The sequence below is a fragment of the Bos javanicus genome, chromosome 1, assembly GCF_032452875.1.
Source record: "Bos javanicus breed banteng chromosome 1, ARS-OSU_banteng_1.0, whole genome shotgun sequence".
NCBI classification, from domain to species: Eukaryota; Metazoa; Chordata; class Mammalia; order Artiodactyla; family Bovidae; genus Bos; species Bos javanicus.
In genome coordinates this window covers 87,970,347-87,986,624 of record NC_083868.1, presented here as the reverse complement: position 1 = coordinate 87,986,624, position 16,278 = coordinate 87,970,347, and the positions used below count along the sequence as shown (strand labels likewise).

Here is a 16,278-nt window from a genome sequence, read left to right as displayed (position 1 = left end):
TGCAATGCAGGAGATGTAAACCAGGGAATGCCTCTAGCCACTAGAAACTGTAAAAGGCAAGGAAGGAACCTCCTCCTAGAGTGTCCAGAGAGAACTTAGTCCTGCAGACATTTAGATTGTAGACATATGGCCTCCATATGACTGTGAGAGAATTAAAATTTTGTTTAAAACAAAAACAAAAAGCACTTAGGGCAAGTCATCAGTAGGCTTGGGCAGGAACTAACAGTTGATCCTGCAGTCCACAGGCAGAATGCCTTTATTAGGCAAATATCAGTTCTGCTCTTAAAATCTTTTGATTGATTGGATCACCCAGATTACCCGAAATAACCTCTTTTACATTCAGTCCAGTCCCTCAGTCGTGTCCGACTCTTTGTGACACTATGAACGGCAGCACACCAGGCTTCCCTGTCCATCACCAATTCCCGGAGTTCACTCAAACTCATGTCCATCGAGTCAATGCCATCCAACCATCTCATCCTCTGTCATTCCATTCTCCTCCCACATTCATTCTTTCCCAGAATCAGGGTCTTTTCAAATGAGTCAGTCGTTCCCATCAGGTGGCCAAAGTATTGGAGTTTCAGCTTCAACATCAATATTATCCAATGAATATTCAGGACTGATTTCCTTTAGGATGGACTGGTTGGATCTCCTTGCAGTCCAAGGGACTCTCAAGAGTCTTCTCCAACACCACAGTTCAAAAGCATCAATTCTTCAGCGCTCAGCTTTCTTTCTAGTTCAACTCTCACATCCATACATGACTACTGGAAAAACCATAGCTTTGACTAGACAGACCTTTGTTGGCAAATGTGTCTGCTTTTTAACATGCTGTCTAGGTTGGTCATAGCTTTTCTTCCAAGAAGCAAGTGTCTTAATTTCATGGCTGAAGTCACCATCTGCAGTGATTTTGGAGCCCCAAGAAAATAAAGTCTCTCACTGTTTCCATGTTTCCCCATCTATTTGCCATGAAGTGATAGGACCAGATGCCATGATCTTACTTTTCTGAATATCGAGTTTTAAGCTAAGTTTTTCACTCTCCTCTTTCACTTTCATCAAGAGGCTCTTTAGTTCTTCTTTGCTTACTTCCTTAAGAGTGGTATCATCTGCAGATCTGCAGTTGCTGATATTTCTCCTGGCAATCTTGATTCCAGCTTGTGCTTCATCCAGCCCAGTGTTTCTCATGATGTACTCTGCATATAAGTTAAATAAGCAGGGTGACAATATATAGTCTAGACATACTCCTTTCCCAATTTGGAACCAGTCTGTTGTTCCATGTCCGGTTCTAATTGTTGCTTCTTGATCTGCATACAGATTTCTCAGGAGGCAGGTCAGGTGGTCTGGTATTCCCATCTCTTGAAGAATTTTCCACAGTTTGTTGTGATCCACACAGTTAAAGGCTTTGGCATGGTCAATAAAGCAGAAGTAGATGTTTTTCTGGAACTCTTGCTTTTTCAATGATCCAATGGATGTTGGGAATTTGATGTCTGGTTCCTCTGCCTTTTCTAAATCCAGCTTGAACATCAGGAAGTTCATGGTTCACATGTTGTTGAAGGCTTGCCTGGAGAATTTTGAGCATTACTTTACTAGTGTGTGAGATGAGTGCAGCTGTGCAATAGTTTGAGCATTCTTTGGCATTGCCTTTCTTAGGGATTGGAATGAAAACTGACCTTTTCCAGTCCTGTGGCCACTGCTGAGTTTTCCAAATTTGCTGGCATACTGACTGCAGCACTTTAACAGCATAATCTTTTAGGAATTGAAATAGCTCAACTGGAAGTCCATCACCTCCACTAGCTTTGTTTGTAGTGATGCTTCCTAAGGCCCACTTGACTTTGCATTCCAGGATGTCTGGCTCTAGGTGAGTGATTACACAATTGTGGTTACCTGGATCATGAAGATCTTTTTTGTACAGTTCTTCTGTGTATTCTTGCCACCTCCTCTTATCTTCTGCTTCTGTTAGGTCTGTACCATTCCTGTCCTTTATTGTGCCCATCTTTGCATGAAATGTTCCCTTGGTATCTCTAATTTTCTTGAAGACATCTCTAGTCTTTCCCATTCTATTGTTTCCCTCTATTTCTTTGCATTGATCACTGAGGAAGGCTTTCTTCTCTCTCCTTGCTATTCTTTGGAACTTTGCATTCAAATGGGTATATCTTTCCTTTTCTCCTTTGCCTTTCACTTCTCTTCATTTCATAGCTGTAAGGCCTCAGCAGACAACCATTTTGCCTTTTTGCATTTCTTTTTCTTGGGGATGGTCTCCATCCATAGTTCTTCAGGCACTTTGTCTATCAGATCTAATCTCTTGAATCTATTTCTCACTTCCACTGTATAATTGTAAGGGATTTGATTTAGGTCATACCTGAATGGTCTATGAATGGTCTAGTGGTTTTCCCTACTTTCTTCAATTTAAGTCTGAATTTGGCAATACGGAGTTCATGACCTGAGCCACAGTCAGCTCCCAGTCTTGTTTTTGCTGACTGTATAGAGCTTCTCTATCTTTTACATAGTCAACTGATTACAGATGTTAATCATAAATAATCTCCCAGAAATACCTAGGGTTAGTGTTTGGTTGAATAACTGGATACTCGCTCTTACCATGAAGTAGGTATTAGTATTCTGCATTTGTAGATGAAGTACCTGAGGCTCAGAAGGATGAAGTGGATTTAATTGCAAAACTGTGTCACTTGCCAACTCTAGAAAGTCCCAGGACTTTCCTTTGAGCCACGTGCAGACCAGGAGCAGCAACACTCCAGGGATGTTAGAAATGGACACTTGGACCATGTGAATCAGAATCTGCAGTTTAATAAGAATCCTCAAGTACAAAATTCCTGAGTACAAAGTTTGAGAAGCACTAGTCACGGGTTGGAAAAGGTCAGTTTTCAAACCAATCCCAAAGAAAGGCAATGCCATGGAATGCTCAAACTATTGCACAATTGCACACATCTCACACGCTAGTAAAGTAATGCTCAAAATTCTCCAAGCCATGCTTCAGCAATATGTGAACCATGAACTTCCAGATGTTCAAGCCGGATTTAGCAAAGGCAGAGGAACCAGAGATCTAATTGCCAACATCTGCAGGATCATCAAAAGAGCAAGAGAGTTCCAGAAAAACATCTATTTTTGCTTTATTGACTATGCCAAAGACTTTGTGTGGATCACAAAAAACTGTGGAAAATTCTTCAAGAGATGGGAATACCAGACCACCTGACCTGCCTCTTGAGAAATCTGTATGCAGGTCAGGAAGCAACAGTTAGAACTGGACATGGAACAACAGACTGGTTCCAAATAGAAAAAGGAATACATCAAGGCTATATAGTGTCATCCTGCTTATTTAACTTATACACAGAGTACATCACAAGAAACGCTGGGCTGCAAGAAGCACAAGCTGGAATCAAGACTGCCAGGAGAAATATCAATAACCTCAGATATGCAGATGATACTGCCCTTATGGCAGAAAGTGAAGAACTAAAGAGCCTCTTGATGAAAGTGAAAGAGGAGAGTGACAAAGTTGGCTTAAAGCTCAACACTCAGAAAGGTAAGATCATGGCTTCTGGTCCCATCACTTCATGGCTAATAGAGGGGGAAACAATAGGGACTTTATTTTGGGGGCTCCAAAATCACTGCAGATGGTGACTGAAGCCATGAAATTAAGAGATGCTTACTCCTTGGAAGGAAAGTTATGACCAACACAGACAGCATATTAAAAAGCAGAGACATTACTTTGTCAACAAGAGTCCCTCTAGTCAAAGCTATGGTTTTTCCAGTAGTCATGTATGGATGTGAGAGTTGGACTGTAAAGAAAGCTGACCACAGAAGAATTGATGCTTTTGAACTGTGATGTTGGAGAAGACTTTTGAGAGTCCCTTGTACTGCAAGGCGATCCAAGCAGTCCATCCTAAAGGAGATCAGTCCTGAGTGTTCATTGGAAGGACTGTTGTTGAAGCTGAAATTCCAAATCTTTGGCCACCTGATGTGAAGAGCTGACTCATTTGAAAAGACCCTGATGCTGGGAGAGATTGAGGGCATGATGAGAAGGGGAGGACAGAAGATGAGATGGTTGGATGGCATCACCGACCCAGTGGACATGAGTTTGGGTAAACTTCAGGAGCTGGTGATGGACAGGCAGGCTGGGCGTGCTGCGGTCCACGGGGTCTCAAAGAGTCGGACACGACTGAACTGAACTGAGTCAAGGATTGGCTCCGTGATAAATAATACGCTTGCAAAGGCGGGAGACAGGTTGGATCCCTGGACCTGGAAGATCCCCTGGAGTAAGAAATGGCAACCTCGTCAGGTATTCTTCCCTGGAAAATTCTGTGCACAGAGGAGTCTGGAACGCTAGAGTCCATGGGGTCGCAAAGAGTTGGACACGCGAAGAGCTGGACACGAATAAGTGAGCGCGCGCGCGCGCGCGCACACACACACACACACACACACAGAGCTAAGGTAGTCTATAAGTCAAAGGTTTTTCTTTATTGCTGATGGCCGAGCAAGCAGGTTCCTTGTCTGGCACCCCAACCCAACCTCATCTCACCGCACCTCTCCTCCTTTTCGTTTTCCCTCACTACACCAACCGCTGGCAGCTAGCTACGCCGAGGCTGGGCAGGGCTTTGGAAATTTTGAAGGCAGACGGAGGCGAAGCAGAAGTTAGGGGAACTGAAAAGCATTCTTGTAGCAGCATTCTCTGCTAACAAAAACTCTTTGCCCTCTGCCCTTAAGAAATATGACGTTTGGCGAATACGCACTTCCGGTCATGGAGCAAAACAAAATCCGGGAGGGCAAGAGACCGGAAGTAACCGCCCTCGTGCCTCTCCTCCCGCCCCCTCTTAGTTTCCCAGCGTCTTTTGGGAGAATGAGGTTGCTTGAGGGCTGTGGCTGAGGTGCGGTTACTGGGTGACAAGTCGGAGCCCGGACTGGGTGAGTGCCCGCTGTCTCGGCCGCGGATCGGTTCACTTTGTTCGGGTGACCTTCGTCCTGCCGGGGATAGGGGACGGGGAGTCGTGCGCGGGGCGCTCTTTGAAGAGGCGCCGCCGCGGGTCTGCGGCAAAGGAGCGAGCTGGGGGGGTTGCGAGTGGGGCCGGCTCCCGGGTCGGGCCCGCAGAGCCCGCGAGGTCAGAGCCCAGGGAGTCGGGCGGCCGGGCCCCGGCAAAGGCTCGCGGGACGGGGGTGGGGTCTGGCCCCGAGCCCCGCAGGCGGGGCTCCCGCGCCTGGTGTGGAGGACGGGAAAGGCCTTTCTCCAAGGCAGGCGTTCACAACCGGCTGAACCGGGTAGTTATTCTCACCGTGCTTTCTCACGCAGCCCTTCGGTCAGTCACTTTCTGACCCCTTGGAAGTCTCAGCCTTCTTTATGGCTGCTCTGCTCCATTTTACACACATGCACACAAGGATTAGACAGGTGTGTGATAGGTTTTGTTGGGTGCTTTTTATGAGAAGCTACCACAAAAAATTATTTTTCTTAAATTCCTTGAAGTTCTTGTTACTTTGGCTGGAAACGTTGATGCTCTCTATAAGGCTTGTCTCCTTATATGCTGCGATGAGAACTCCTACTTTCTAAACGTTAGTATTGCTCTTTTTAATGCTTGCCTCATTTGTTGCGACGAAAACTAATTTCTCAACGTTAGTATTGCGTCAAACGTTAATATGATGTTGTTCTATTTACTCACTCTACCTATCTACCACCTAGAGGTCCAGATTGAGAGACAGTAACTTATTGTTGGTGAACTTGGCTTCATCTCACTCATCCTGCTCCCTGATGTAGTTAAGAGTTACATGCACTCTTACTATCATGAAAACAAATAACCCATTCAAAAAAATGGGCAGAAGACCTGAATAGACATTTCTCCAAAGAGGACATACAGATGACCAACAGGCACATGAAAAGATGTTCAGCTTCAGTAGTTATTAGAGAAATGCAAATCAAAACTACAGTGAGATATCACCTCACAGCAGTTAGAATGGCTGTCATCAAAAAATCCAAAAACAACAAATGCTGGAGAGGGTGTGGAGAGAAAAGAACCCTTCTGTATTGCTTCAGTCAGTCAGTCAGTCAGTTCAGTCACTTAGTCGTGTCCGACTCTTTGCGACCCCATGAATTGCAGCACGCCAGGCCTCCCTGTCCATCACCAACTCCCGGAGTTCACTCAAACTCAAGTCCACTGAGTCGGTGATGCCATCCAGCCATCCCATCCTCTGTTGTCCCCTTCTCCTCCTGCCCCCAATCCCTCCCAGCATCAGAGTCTTTTCCAATGAGTCAACTCTTCGCATGCGGTGGCCAAAGTACTGGAGTTTCAGCTATATTGCTTATGGGAATGTAATAGTCACTATGGAGAACAGTATGGAGGTTCCTTAAAAAACTAAAAATAGAGCTACCATATGATCCAGCAATCCTACTCCTGGGCATAGATCTGCAAAAGAACATCCAAAAGGATACATGCACCCCAGTGTTCATTGCAACACTATTTACAGTAGCCAAGACATGGAGGAAACTTAAATGTCTGTCTACAGAGGACTGGATAAAAAAGATGCAGTACATATATTACAATGGAATATTACTCATCCATTAAAAAGAATGAAATAATACCATTTGCAGCAGCATGGATGGACCTAGAGAGTGTCATACTGAATGAAATGAGTCAGAGAAGGAGAAATATCCTATGACATCCCTTGTATGTGGAATCTGAAAAGAAATGATACAAATAAACTTACAAAACAGAAAAAGACTCATAGACTTAGAAAAGGAACTTATGGTGCTAGGGGAAGGGATAGTTAGGGACTTTGAGAAGGTCTTGTACACACTGCTATATATAAAATGGATAATCAATAAGGACTTTCTATATAGCACATGGAACTCTGCTTCATGTTATATGCTAGACTAGATGGGAGGAGGGTTTGGGGAAGAATGGTACATGTATATGTATGGCTTCCCGGGTGGTGCTAGTGGTAAAGAACCCACTTGCCAATGCAGGAGACACCGGTTCAATTCCTGGGTCGGAAAGATCCCCTGGAGGAGGGCGTGGCAGTCCACTTCAGTATTCTTGCCTAGAGAATCCCATGGACAGAGTAGTTTGGCAGTCTATAGACCATGGCGTTGCAAAGAGTTGGACACAACTGAAGTGACTTAGCACACCTATGTACGGCTGAGTACATTCAAGGTTCACCTGAAACTACCACAGCGTTGTTAATTGACTATACCCCAGTACAAAATACAAAGTTTAAAGTTTGGGGGGAAAAAATAGAGTCACATGCACTCAGAATTTGGCTAGTTTTCATCATCAGCAAAGGGAACTAAAGTAGAAATTGCAGTCAAATTTTGGGCAATAGACTTCATATATTTTAGTGGAATATTGCCCAAAAGTAGTCTTTAATTGTCTGAGTAAATCACTTCTCTCCCAAAAACAGCTACGTAAGAATATTTAGGGGGACTTCCCTGGTGGTACAATGGCTAAGACTCCACACTCCCAGTGCAGGGGGCCCGAGTTTGATCCCTGGTCAGGGAACTAGATCCCACATGCCACCATTAAGAGCTTGAATGCTGCAGCTGAAGAGCCCACAAACTATAACTGAGACCCAGCAGAGCCAAATAAATATTTTGGAAGTTTGTTTCATTGGGGAGTCAGTGTTGCTGAAAAGTGTCATTAACTCACCTGTCTTTAATTTGTACTTTTCTAACTTTTTATTTTCAGCATAATGGCAGAAACTGCTTCTCCACTGAAGCACTTCGTGCTGGCTAAGAAGACAATTACAGCAATCTTCGACCAGTTACTGGAGTTTGTTACTGAAGGATCACATTTTGTTGAAGGTTAATTTCTCTAAGTTTTTAAAATAATTACTTTGGAAATATGTAAAGATCCTTTATTCTTTCAACCTTGGATACAGAACACATACAGAGCATTGTACTATATGAGATACCATAACAAAACCCATTTCTGCTGACCGAAGGAGGAAGATTGAATTATATTAATAGCAACTAAGAAAGAAGTGTATGTGTGAGGTCCTGTTCTAAGCACTTAATAATAGCTCATTTAATACTCAAATCAACACTGAGGCACATTGTAATCACACTCATTTTAAAGATAAAGGACCTAAGGCACAGAAAAGGTAAGCAGCTTACCAAAGATCACACAACTTGTAAATGCCTGGACTAAAAAGTCAAGTGGCCCACATTTAGCCATTATACTTATCTCCCTGTCAACTCAAAAGTTAAGTCAACATCTCAAATCTATTTTAGTGAAAAGTGAGACAGAAAAGCCGTGACAAACCTAGACATTGTATTAAAAGCAGAGACATCACTTCGCCAACAAAGGTCCGTATAGTCAAAGCTATGGTTTTCCAGTAGTCAAGTATGAATGTGAAAGTTGGACCATAAAGCCTGAGCACCAAAGAATTGATGCTTTTGAACTGTGATGCTGGAAAAGACTCTTGAGAGTCCCTTGGAGAGCAAGGAGATCAAACCAGTCAGCCCTAAAGGAAATCAACCCTGAATAGTCATTGGAAGGACTGATGCTGAAGCTGAAACTCTTAATACTTTGGCCACCTGATGCAAAGAGCCAGCTCAGTGGAGTTGGCTAAAGCTTCAATACTTTGGCCACCTGATGCTGGGAAAGATTGAAGGCAAAAGGAGAAGAGGGTGGCAGAGGATGAGATGGTTAGATAGCATCACCGACTCAATGGACATGAATTTGAGCAAACTGGGAGATAGTGAAGGACAGGGAATCCTGGCATGCTGTGGTCCATGGCGTCACAATAGCATCACCGACTCAATGGACATGAATTTGAGCAAACTGGGAGATAGTGAAGGACAGGGAATCCTGGCATGCTGTGGTCCATGGCGTCACAAAGAGTCAGACAGAGCTTAGTGACTGAACAACAACCATTACCTATTCAAACCTCACTCTTAACGTGTGAATCCCTCTTCTCAGTTCAAGATTTGAAGCTCCTGTCAGAATGAAATTATAATTGGTGGATATTAGGTTCTAGTTCGGAGAAGGCAATGGCACCCCACTCCAGTACTCTTGCCTGGAAAATCCCATGGACGGAGGAGCCTGGTAGGCTGCAGTCCATGGGGTCGCCAAGAGTCGGACTCGACTGAGCGACTGTACTTTCACTTTTCACTTTAATGCATTGGAGAAGGAAATGGCAACCCACTCCAGTGTTCTTGCCTGGAGAATCCCAGGGACGGTGGAACCTGTTGGGCTGCTGTCTATGGGGTCGAACAGAGTCGGACACGACTGAAGCGACTTAGCAGCAGTAGCAGCAGCAGGTTCTAGTTACTCTATTCAGAAATGCGTTTTGGTCTTAGGTGGGTACTTTGTATTGATGAATAATAAATACCCTTTTGGGTCTTCCCTGGTAGTCCAGTGGCTAAGACTGTCCCAATGCAGGGGACCTGGGTTCAAATCCTGGTCAGGGAATTATATCCTACATGCTGCAACTAAGACATGGCACAACCAAATAAACATTTAAAAAATAAACACTCTTTTGACTGGACCCCTGTAATTTTTAATAATTTTGTAATTCTGAGCAGTATTCTTAATGACCCGTTACAACAAGGCATTCACCTTTTACCAAATATTCAAATACCATGCTATTTTTATTTTCAAATGTCATGTTAATATAGAACAAAACCAAAATGTATGTACATCTTAAGTATTCTGTTTTATAATTATTGGAGTGGGTTGCCATTTCCTTTTCCAGGGATCTTTCCAACCCAGGAATCAAACCCAGGTCTCCTACATTGAAGGCAGATTCTTTACTGACTGAGCTACAAGGGAAGCCCTATAATTACCTTAATATTCATCTATATTATTTTGTCTAATACCATTTTAATTTTACAGCAACATATAAGAATCCAGAGCTTGACCGAGTAGCTACGGAGGATGATCTGATAGAAATACAGAGGTATAAAAACAAGCTTTCCGTCATTGGTGAGGTGCTATCTCGGAGACACATGAAAGTGGCCTTTTTTGGCAGGTAACTCTTTACTGTTCTTCTCAAGGAGAGTTTTCAGCTTGATCGTATCTGCAGCTTTGTTTCTGATGTTTCAGCAAGGGTATTCCTTCTTTTTACAGCAGTTTCTGCTCATATTAAATGTTAAAGCTATTAGCATGTAAAATAATTTGTTCATTTTAGTTCCTGGTATAAAAAAAAGCTTTATGTTATAAAAGAAGTCATTTCTTTTTTAAGGGTGCTCATCTTTAAGAATTGGCTTCTTAGCCAATTATAAGAATAGAAAAACAGATAAGTATCATTTGTGACTTACTCTTTTAAGTTTCTATTGATTATCACGTTGTGTCTTCCAAAAAGATTTTCAGCTCCATGATTCCCAGAGGAAGAATAAGACATGCCATTCCTTAAAGAAATTCTGGAGTGAAAAGAGTGATTTCTGCCACAGCTCATACATTAATTTAGGGACCATTTGTTAACTGTCTATGTACCAATCACTCTGTTGGGCACTAGAGATGCAAAGACAAATGACAAGGCCCATACTGGGTTGTTCAGATATCATGTGTTGTGTATCAGTAGAGGCATTTATTTACTCATTAAGCTAACCTCGTAGAGGGCTTTAGCGCTTGGTGGTAGCCTATGCATAGAATTCTCTGTGTCTTGTTCAGTGTCTGACTCCTTTGCATTCTTTAAGTCTCATTCTAAATGTTACTATAGAAACCTTTCCAGACCAAGCTATCTAAGGTATTCCTTTTCAGTTATTCTCTACTAAACCACCTTGTTTATGTCCTTGAAAACTTTTCTTCAAGCTCTGTTTCTGTTTGTCTTTTGTTTTATATTATTTGGTTTACCCGCTTGACCTTATGCAGAGTCTAGTATGAAGTAAGGAGAAGGCAGTGGCACCCCACTCCAGTACTCTTGCCTGGAAAATCCCATGGACGGAGGAGCCTGGTAGGCTGCAGTCCACGGGGTCTCTAAGAGTCGGACTCGACTGAGCGACTTCACTTTCACTTTTCACTTTCATACATTGGAGAAGGAAATGGCAACCCACTCCAGTGTTCTTGCCTGGAGAATCCCAGGGATGGGGGAGCCTGGTGGGCTGCCGTCTCTGGGGTCGCACAGAGTCGGACACGACTGAAGTGACTTAGCAGCAGCAGGAGTCAGAGTAAGAGGGAAGAGGCTTGTTGGGGAAGTGATGACTCAGTTGTCCTACTTGAGAAGAAGAAATAGGAATGGGTTTTGCATGTGAAGAAGGTCCAGCCCAGATTTAAGAAGACAGGACCTTAGACGACACCTTGTGATGGGAATCAAAAAGCAAGAAAAATAAAAAGGGTCAGGGAGGATCTCTTTATGGGAAGGGTAGGATTTGTTTTCCTCCATTTTATTTTTCTGAAATGTACCTTGCTAATAGTTATGTAAATCAAGTTGTCAACTTTTTCATAAAAAATGGAATCTGGTGAAATTTTTGTACAAAATTGCATTCTAAAAAAGTTGGCCTTTGACCCAGTGAAAGAACGAAATTTTTATCATTATGTTTTGTCTTGATTTTGTGTATTCATTCTTCAGGACAAGCAGTGGGAAGAGCTCTGTTATCAATGCCATGTTGTGGGATAAAGTCCTCCCTAGTGGGATTGGCCATACAACCAATTGCTTCCTGAGTGTTGAAGGAACCGATGGAGATAAAGCCTATCTCATGACAGAAGGGTCAGATGAAAAAAGGAGTGTGAAGGTATACCGTTTGACCTTTAATAGCACAATGCACCTGAAATAATGTCCTTAACTTGTTCTTTTGGAAAGCTCTTTACAAGATGTCTGCATTGCTAGAGATGGAAGAACCATTAGTATTTCTCTTCTTCTTTTAAAACCATCAGTAATATTTTGGATTTTCTAAAATACTTTTGCTTTAGAGCTAAATTCTTGGAGGAATAAAACCTGTCCTTAGCTTAAAATGAAGATAAATTAGAATTAAAAGTTTATAAAAATTTTAAAGTACTGTTCCCAGTGAAAAGAAAATTACTGAAGTGTGTCATCGCTGTTTAATCACAAATCTTATCTTTCTAAACAAAACTTTGTTTAAAAAATTCGGCTCTGGAATCTGTTTTTGACCCGCATCTGTGCCTTTAGAAACTGTTTTTGCCTTCAGAATATTTGGTAAGCTAATTCATGTCTAAATGCTATTTAGACAGATAAAGGCCAGTGGTAGTTCCCTGCTGCTGCGGCTGCTAAGTCGCTTCAGTCGTGTCCGACTCTGTGCAACTCCATAGACAGCAGCCCACCAGGCTCCGCCGTCCCTGGGATTCTCCAGGCAAGAACACTGGAGTGGGTTGCCATTTCCTTCTCCAATGCATGAAAGTTAAAAGTGAAAGCGAAGTCGCTCAGTTGTGTCCGACCCTCAACGACCCCATGGACTGCAGCCTACCAGGCTCCTCCGTCCCTGGGATTTTCCAGGCAAGAGTACTGGAGTGCGGTGCCATCGCCTTCCCCGGTAGTTCCCTACCTTGTATAAATTTCTTGAGGAATTCAGTGGCACTAGGTTTTCTCAGCCAAACAAAAAGGAAAAACAATTACGATGCAAGGTGTTTGCTTTGGTATGAAAGCAAGTGGAAAAGGCACTGCTTCTCATTATATTCACTTCAGTCATAAGAGCTTTCCCACAAATACAGAAGTTCAGTATGTGAAGATCCATGCCATTTTAGTTTTGACTAAACTGTAGGTGAATTCATAGGTCTAGTCATCCTCCTGTGAATTTGCTGTTTGATCACAGCAGGTAACTCAATCGGTCTGATACCCTTCAGTATTTATTTATGAACAATAAATGAGATGATATTTATAAAAATATTAAAAACTTTTAAGCCATACAGAGTAGTCACAAGATTGTAATTCTATCAGAAAGTTTATAAAAGCAAGCAAAAAACCACTACCTATCATTGTCACTGTGGAAATTCACTTCAACCCTGATTAGGACTACTGTGGCCATTTGATAATAGATGTTTCCCTTTTAAAGTTTCATTTAAATTGCAAAAGAATCATAGAGGTATGTGTGCTGATGCCCTTTCCTTGATTATTAATTTTGTCTTAAGCCCTTTGAACTTAATTGTATGTTTAACACGTATATGAAAGATAATAAACAAATGTATATCAGAAGTCATCTTGAGGAGTAGAAATATTTTAGAGAGCTTAAACGGAAAGAGAGGCTATCAGTCAGTTCAGTTCAATTGCTCAGTCGTCTCCGACTCTTTGTGACCCCCTGGACTGCAGCACACCAGGCTTCCCTGTCCATCTCCAACTCCAGAGTTTACTCAGACTCATGTCCATTGAGTCGGTGATGCCATTCAACCATCTCATTCTCTGTTGTCCCCTTCTCCTCCTGCCTTCAATCTTTCCCAGCATCAGGGTCTTTCATATGAGTCTGTTCTTCCCATCAGGTGGCCAAAGTATTGGAGTTTCAGCTTCAGCATCAGTCCTTCCAAAGAATATTCAGGACTAATTTCCTTTAGGATGGACTGCTTGGATCTCCTTGCAGTACAAGGGACTCTCAAAAGTCTTCTCCAGCACCACAGTTCAAAAGCATCAATTCTTCTGCGCTCAGCTTTCTTTACAGTCCAACTCTGACATCCATACATGACCACTGGAAAAACCATAGCTTTGACCAGACAGACCTTTGTTGGCAAAGTAATGTCTCTGCTTTTTAATATGCTGTCTAGGTTGGTGATAGCTTTTCTTCCAAGGAGCAAATGTCTTTTAATTTCATGGCTGCAATCACCATCTGCAGTGATTTTGGAGCCCCCCAAAATAACTTCCCTGGTGGACTTCCCTGGTGTCTCAGACGGTAAAGCATGTGCCTACAGTGCCAGAGACCCAGGTCAGGAAGATCTCCCAGGGAAGGAAATGGCAACCCACTCCAGTATTCTTGCCTGGAAAATCCCATGGACGGAGGAGCCTGGTAGGGCTATAGTCCATGGGGTCGAAAAGAATCGGACATGACTGAGTGACTTCACTTTCCTTTCCTTTTCCATAAATAAAGTCTGTCATTGTTTCCACTGTTTCCTCATCCATTTGCTATGAAGTGATGGGACCAGATGCCTGATCTTAGTTTTCTGAATGTTGAGTTTTAAGCCAACGTTTTCACTCTCCTCTTTCACTTTCATCACAAGGCTCTTTAGTTGTTCTTCACTTTCTGCCGTAGGGTGGTGTCATCTGCATATCTGAGGTTACTGATATTTCTCCTGGCAATCTTGATTCCAGTTTGTGCCTCATCCAGCCCAGCGAATGGGCATAGTCATTAACTTTAAAGCATGCTTGTATGAATACTGCCTAGTGACATTCCTTTACCCGCCCCTGCATTAGTAAGCAATAAATTCACTTTAGAAGAGTCAGGAAATACAATTAGAAAATAAGAAAAGAAACTTCACAACTCACACACTTCCAAAATCAGTGGAAATACTTTGGTATAGAGTTAAATTGGTGTTTCTCTGTATTTTTTTAAAAAAATGGTATATGCTATTTTGTGATTTGCTGTTTTTCCCTTAATATATTGTAGATTTTTTTCCATACATATAGTGTAATCAAGTTCAGTGTTGCATAGGATGCCATTTGTTGGGGCATTTAGAATGTTTCCAGCCCACATTGTTTGGCACGATGGTATGAGTCAACTGTTTTCATGGCTGTTATTTTTTTCGTACTTGGTAATTTTAAACCTCAGGTTTTTCAAGATTTCCCCAGATGGTTTTATTTCAAATTATATAAAGTACTGCTTTTTCTACATGTTTTGCAAAAATAAGCTTAGCAAGTCCTAATATTTAACATTTTTCTTGAATTTTGTTACAAGTAGTCTTGTTTTTTCTTCCCTTCCCTCTGTAGACAGTTAATCAGCTGGCCCACGCCCTTCATATGGACAAAGACTTGAAAGCTGGGTGTCTTGTGCATGTATTTTGGCCAAAGGCAAAATGTGCCCTCTTGAGAGATGACCTGGTTTTAGTAGACAGGTAAAATTACATATGAAATGTTTTCTTGTAAAAGTTTTATTTAATAGAAATGCTGCTTGTGTGTAGAATGCAGTACATAAAAATTTTAAATGTTCAATTGCTGCTTTTTTCTGCTTTGCTAGATTTTAACAGAATATTTAAGGTATTATTTTTTGTTTTGTTTCTTAATGGTTACATGAAAGTGCTGATTTATCAGTCTGATTCTAGTACAGGAAATTTCAAGAACCGACCACTTTTTTCGCTAGATTGACTTTGTGGTTTGGATAGTGGGCTGGGTCTTAGAGACTGTCTGATTCTAGATATGTTGATTATTGTGGTTTAGTCGCTGAGTCGTGTCTGACTCTTGACTCCATGGACTGTAGCCTACCAGGCTCCTCTGTCCATGGGATATCCCAGGCAAAAATGCTGTAGTGAGTTGCCATTTCCTTCTTTGGGGGATTTTCTTGACCCAGGGATCAAACCTACATCCATGGGAGCCCAGATATCTTTGATAGATAACTCTAACCAGTTACTGTTTTTAATCAGTAGTCATTCTTGAGACCTAGTTTCCCAAAATAACTGCTGGACAGTTCATACAGCTTTTCTTTGTTCAAGAATTAATCAAATGCTTTTGTAATTTATTCCTAACTCTTCTGACTAACCTGCATTTAATATGTTCTTAAAAATCATCCTATTACATTGGTGCTTAATAAAATGGTAATGCATGTCCCTTTAGCAGAGTCCTTAACGAAAAAAAAGTAGTTAAATGATTTTTTTAAAATTGTGGTATGCTCTTTTAAGTTAAAATTTCAGTGTTTTATGGAAATTTTTGTTTTTTATTTGATGAGGGCCTTCCCTTGAGAGAAAAGGTACTTGGGAAATAAAAACATTGGGTTTATTTTTTTATGTTTTGAATTTTTAAAATAATTAATTTTTGGCCATACCATGTGGCATATGGCATCTTAGTGCCTCAACCAGGGATTGAACTTGCACCCCCTAACCATTGAACTGCCAGAGAAATCGCCTAAAAACATTTAGTTTAAATATAATAGTTTTAATTTTTCTTTTACTTCATGGCCAGACTGCATCCATGACCCCAATCTGTTTATCTTGCCAGCTGGTCACAGGATACATCAAGCCAATGTATATACAGTTGGACTATACTTTTTACAGTATGAATTGTGTATTAGCCTCATTTTTTTTCCCTAGTGCTTATTTTCAGCCTCCCAAAGCATAAAGTTTTTTTTTTTATTAGAATATAATTGCTTTATAATGCTGTGTTAGTTTCTGCTGTACAGTGAAGTAGATCAACTATGTGTAAGCATATGTCCCCTCCCTCGGGCCTCCCAGACCTCCCTCCACCCCACCATGCCCTCCCACC

The 16,278-nt window shown here is 41.8% G+C and overlaps 1 protein-coding gene across 1 annotated transcript in view; it reads left to right on the top strand.

The window, feature by feature from the left end:
- Positions 1 to 4,773: 4,773 nt before the first annotated feature.
- Positions 4,774 to 16,278, top strand: part of MFN1 (mitofusin 1) — a 39,097-nt gene continuing 27,592 nt past the window's right edge. Inside the window, exons 1-5 of the mRNA XM_061415356.1 lie at positions 4,774 to 4,908; positions 7,674 to 7,789; positions 9,825 to 9,960; positions 11,500 to 11,662; positions 14,794 to 14,918. Of these exons, the coding sequence (XP_061271340.1) occupies positions 7,678 to 7,789; positions 9,825 to 9,960; positions 11,500 to 11,662; positions 14,794 to 14,918 (536 nt within the window). The 5' untranslated portion in view covers positions 4,774 to 4,908; positions 7,674 to 7,677. The remainder of the gene's footprint in view (positions 4,909 to 7,673; positions 7,790 to 9,824; positions 9,961 to 11,499; positions 11,663 to 14,793; positions 14,919 to 16,278) is intronic.